Genomic DNA, 4,290 nt, shown 5'->3' with positions numbered 1-4,290 from the left:
ATTTTTCAAAATCACATAAAACCATATTATAACATTGATTAAGATAAAAAATAAAATAAAATATTAAAATCAAGATGTATCTCGTTATATTATACAAATAGACTTCTTAGTAAAAAGAAATAGCGGACAAATTGAGAAAAAAGTGTTTTCTGCAATTTTATTTATTTTTAATAATATTTTTCTCTTTTTCTTTTTTCTAAATTCTTAGCAGGTTAGACAAGAACCAGAGATCGCTTTCTTTTATAACCCATTCTCTCTCTCTCTCTCTCTCTCTCTCTCTCTCTCTCCTTCTTCTTGTTCTCATCTTCTCCTCAATTTAGATCGTTTTCAAATTCATATAACTGATCCAAGATTCATCTTCTTCTACCCTTTTTGTTCTTGATTTCCTTCCTCACATCCTTCTTCACCACTTCTCAACAAAAACCCCACGTAAGTATTCTATCTTTCTTCAAATTTATGCTACTTTTTCATCGATTCTGTACCAAAAAACGATATCTTTTGATTGTTCTGAGTCTTTAACTCTGTTCGCCCTTCTTTTCTTCTGTTAATTTTGGTTTATTCTTGTTGATGATGAATGGTATGTGGGTGTTCTAGATCATGCCCAGATCTTGTTTGTGTTTTTGTCTAAATGAACGGTTCTGATTAGTTATCATGATTCAAGAAAGAAACCCTTCTCAATTGAAGCTTGACTCCAAAAGGCTTGCTATCAAAGAGTTGTGTGTTCTTGATGAGCTGAAATTTGTGTATAGTTTATATGTTAAGCTTTGCTTTTATGACTTCAGCATTATTGGGTTCTTTTTTGCCTTCTTTCTGATTCTTGAATTTGTTTGATTTCTTGCAGGAGAAGTCTTGATTTAACTTTTTAAGTTAAATTAGGATCTTTTTTCTTGATTTAAAGGGGATTTCTTGAAATTGGCTTCAAAAAGATGTGTTTCTGTGGGATGATTTGATATCAATCCCACCTTCTGTTCTTGATAAGAAGCATTTTGTTTATTGTTTAGGGTTTTATCAAGAAAATCCAAGTGGGTTCAAAAGATATGTGTTTTTTTGGGATGATTTGATATCAAATTATCAATCCCAACTTCTGTTCTTGATAAAGAAAGCATTCGATTTAGTGTTTAGGGTTTATGTATCAAGAAAATCCAGTAGTTTCAAAATCATGTGTTTCTTTGGGATGATTTGATAAGAATCCCAACTTTTGTTCTTGATAAGAAAGCATTCGATTTAGTATTTAGGGTTTAGGGTATCAAGTAAATCCAAGTTTCTTGTTTAAGTGATGATCAATAAGATATTTAATCGGCTCCCACGGAAGCCCCATAAATCTAGCGAGAATCGAGATGGAGGAAACTCGAATTCGTCTTCAAATACGTCAACAAGTTCAAGGAACAACAATGATGTAGCAAATACTCGATCTAGCAGCTCGAATGCTCCATCCGTTCATCCCTCGAATGCCCTAATTCACACGAACAGTAAGCTTCTCCAATCTCAAAATTCAAAATCGAATGGCCGTTCGCTAGTTTCCGACACCTACGAGCTTTTGCCTAGCTTTAAAGACGTTCCAACCTCCGAAAAGCAGAATTTGTTCATCAGAAAGCTGAATTTATGTTGTGTGGTGTTTGATTTTACTGATCCAACGAAGAACTTGAAAGAAAAGGAGATCAAACGACAAACTTTGGCTGAACTCGTTGATTATGTTTCTGCGGTAAATGGGAAGTTTTCGGAAACCATTATGCAAGAAATCGTGAAGATGGTTTCTGTAAACATCTTCCGAAGACTTACTCCTCAGCCTCGAGACAACAAAGTGTTGGAAACTTTCGATGGTGAAGAAGAAGAACCGTCAATGGATCCATCTTGGCCCCATCTCCAACTGATCTATGAATTCGTTCTAAGATTCGTAGCATCACCGGAAACCGATCCGAAGCTCGCTAAACGATACATTGATCACGGGTTTGTTCTAAAATGGCTAGATTTGTTCGATTCGGAGGATCCACGAGAGCGTGAATATTTGAAATTTGTCCTCCATCGAATGTATGGAAAGTTTATGGTTCATCGGCCGTTTATCAGGAAATCGATCAACAATATCTTCTTTCGGTTTGTTTTCGAGACCGAAAAACATAACGGGATCGCAGAGCTTTTGGAAATCTTGGGCAGCATTATCAACGGTTTCGCGTTGCCATTGAAAGAAGAACACAAGTTGTTCCTCGTTAGGGCTCTGATACCGCTTCACAAGCCGAAATGTATACCGATGTATCATCAACAGATATCGTATTGCATCACGCAATTCGTCGAGAAAGATTGCAAACTCGCGGACACGGTTATCCGGGGTTTGTTGAAGTATTGGCCGATCACAAATAGTTCGAAAGAAGTGATGTTTTTGAGCGAGCTCGAGGAGGTTTTGGAAGCAACGCAGCCTCCGGAGTTTCAAAGATGTATGGTGCCGTTGTTTCGCCAAATCGCTCGTTGCTTGAGCAGTTCACACTTTCAGGTAGCTCGTTTAGCCGTTATCGTTATATAGATTTATATATCTTTATCCACTATATGGGGTAGAGATCAGTTTTGCATGCATCTCGTCAATCAAATCTATTGGGATTTACAGGGTTAGTTTGGTTAAAAAGACTGGGCTCTATCAGTAAACCCATGTACTGTGGTTAATGACCCTTTGGTAACTATTTCTTTATTTTTTTAATATATAATATTTATATACGACAAATACTCTCACACGTTACTCTGTTGTTATTGATGAGGTTTGAACCTTTGACCTCCTGAGCTGGATTTTACCAGTAATATGGATACTGTTGGACGAATGACCCTTTGGTATAACCGTTTCTTGAATTTGCAGGTGGCGGAGAGAGCGTTGTTCCTATGGAACAATGATCATATCGAGAACCTAATCCGACAAAACCGGAAAGTGATATTGCCGATCATATTTCCGGCGTTGGAACGGAACACGAAAACACATTGGAATCAAGCCGTACAGAGCCTGACGTTGAACGTACGAAAGATCTTCTCCGATGCCGACCCTCAACTCTTCGAAGAATGCTCGAGAAAGTTTAAAGAAGATGAATCCCGCAAAGAAGAAACGAAATCCAAACGGGAAATCACGTGGAAACGGCTTGAAGAGGTGGCGGCTCTGGGGTCGGGTTGCAGTAACGAACCGGTGCTCTCGTCTCAGAAGTCGATCGCGAACCATGTTACGTCATCCGGCTAGAAAACAAGCGTTTTCGGGATCGGTTTTTGTTGCGGGTTTAGGTCGTTAATCGTTACGAATGAAGGAAACAAGAATTTGTGTACATACGATTTGGCCCATTTTGAAATTATTGTTTGTTTTTAGATGATTTATGAAATTTACATCTCCTTTTCTTGGATCTTTAATGTGTATTTATCATTTTCATGAAAATAGTCGTTCTATTTTTTACGGTAGATGATAAGTCTACGTATATCTTATTATCATACTTTAGTCCAAGTGAAATAAACTGTGCTAATTTGTTTTTACGGAAATGGTTGATTTACTGTTCAAAATAGATGATCAGTCTATGTACATCTTACAGGTTTGGTTTTACAAAATTTATCTGTTTTCACGAAAACAGATGATCTACAAATCTCGTGTTCTTGAATTTGGTAAGAAAAAAGAATAATAGGAAAGAAAGGAAAATTGTTATTTTTTACAAATATACGGTTATTTATTTTATAAATAATTTAATTTAATTATTTTTTTGAAATATATAATATTTATATACGGCAAATAAAACAAATAAACTCACATACCCTCCTCACTTTTGACCTCCTAAGAGGTAAATGACTCACATACCACTAGACCAAATGCCATTTGGTTTTATGATTTCTTTCTTCCTACATTTGGGACGAAAGTCAGTATCACTTTCCGCTCGTTTCCTTCTTTCAGAAACTCTTAAATACGAGATTTTTTCTTCCCTGTACTTTCCTCCTTCCCCTTTATAAAAAAATGACTCGGGAAAACCACGATTGATGAACGGTTTGTGTACATCCTATCCCAGATCCTATTTAAGTGAAATAAACAGTGGCGATTTGGTTTTTACTAAAATAATTTGTTTGTTTTTTTAGAACGGTGTTTCAAGCTATCTCCAAACTAATCCCGACAAATTACAACCTTAAAACATCGACGCTGATAAAAACTCATTGACCACAATTGTTGTGGACGCCATAAATTAAATCCACGACAGATGAGATATTCCACCACATCTTCCTCGGTTTCAACCACTATGCAACAAATCTTTTGGTTAAAAAAACAATTGATTTATATTTAAGATAGAT

General features: G+C 36.3%; 1 protein-coding gene across 1 annotated transcript; it reads left to right on the top strand.

Moving 5' to 3' along the window:
* The first annotated feature begins 312 nt into the window (after positions 1-312).
* On the top strand, positions 313-3,365 carry LOC112513440 (serine/threonine protein phosphatase 2A 57 kDa regulatory subunit B' theta isoform-like). The gene is made up of 3 exons (XM_025119708.1): positions 313-429; positions 842-2,485; positions 2,840-3,365. Exons 2-3 carry the CDS (start codon positions 1,277-1,279, stop codon positions 3,206-3,208), a joined length of 1,578 nt encoding a protein of 525 aa, XP_024975476.1. The 5' UTR covers positions 313-429; positions 842-1,276; the 3' UTR covers positions 3,209-3,365.
* Positions 3,366-4,290: the final 925 nt, after the last annotated feature.

Source organism: Cynara cardunculus, assembly GCF_001531365.2.
Source record: "Cynara cardunculus var. scolymus isolate 2C chromosome LG 5, CcrdV1, whole genome shotgun sequence".
Taxonomy (NCBI): domain Eukaryota; kingdom Viridiplantae; phylum Streptophyta; class Magnoliopsida; order Asterales; family Asteraceae; genus Cynara; species Cynara cardunculus.
Note: the sequence above shows the minus strand (reverse complement) of the source record. Positions and strands in the feature narration are given on the sequence as shown.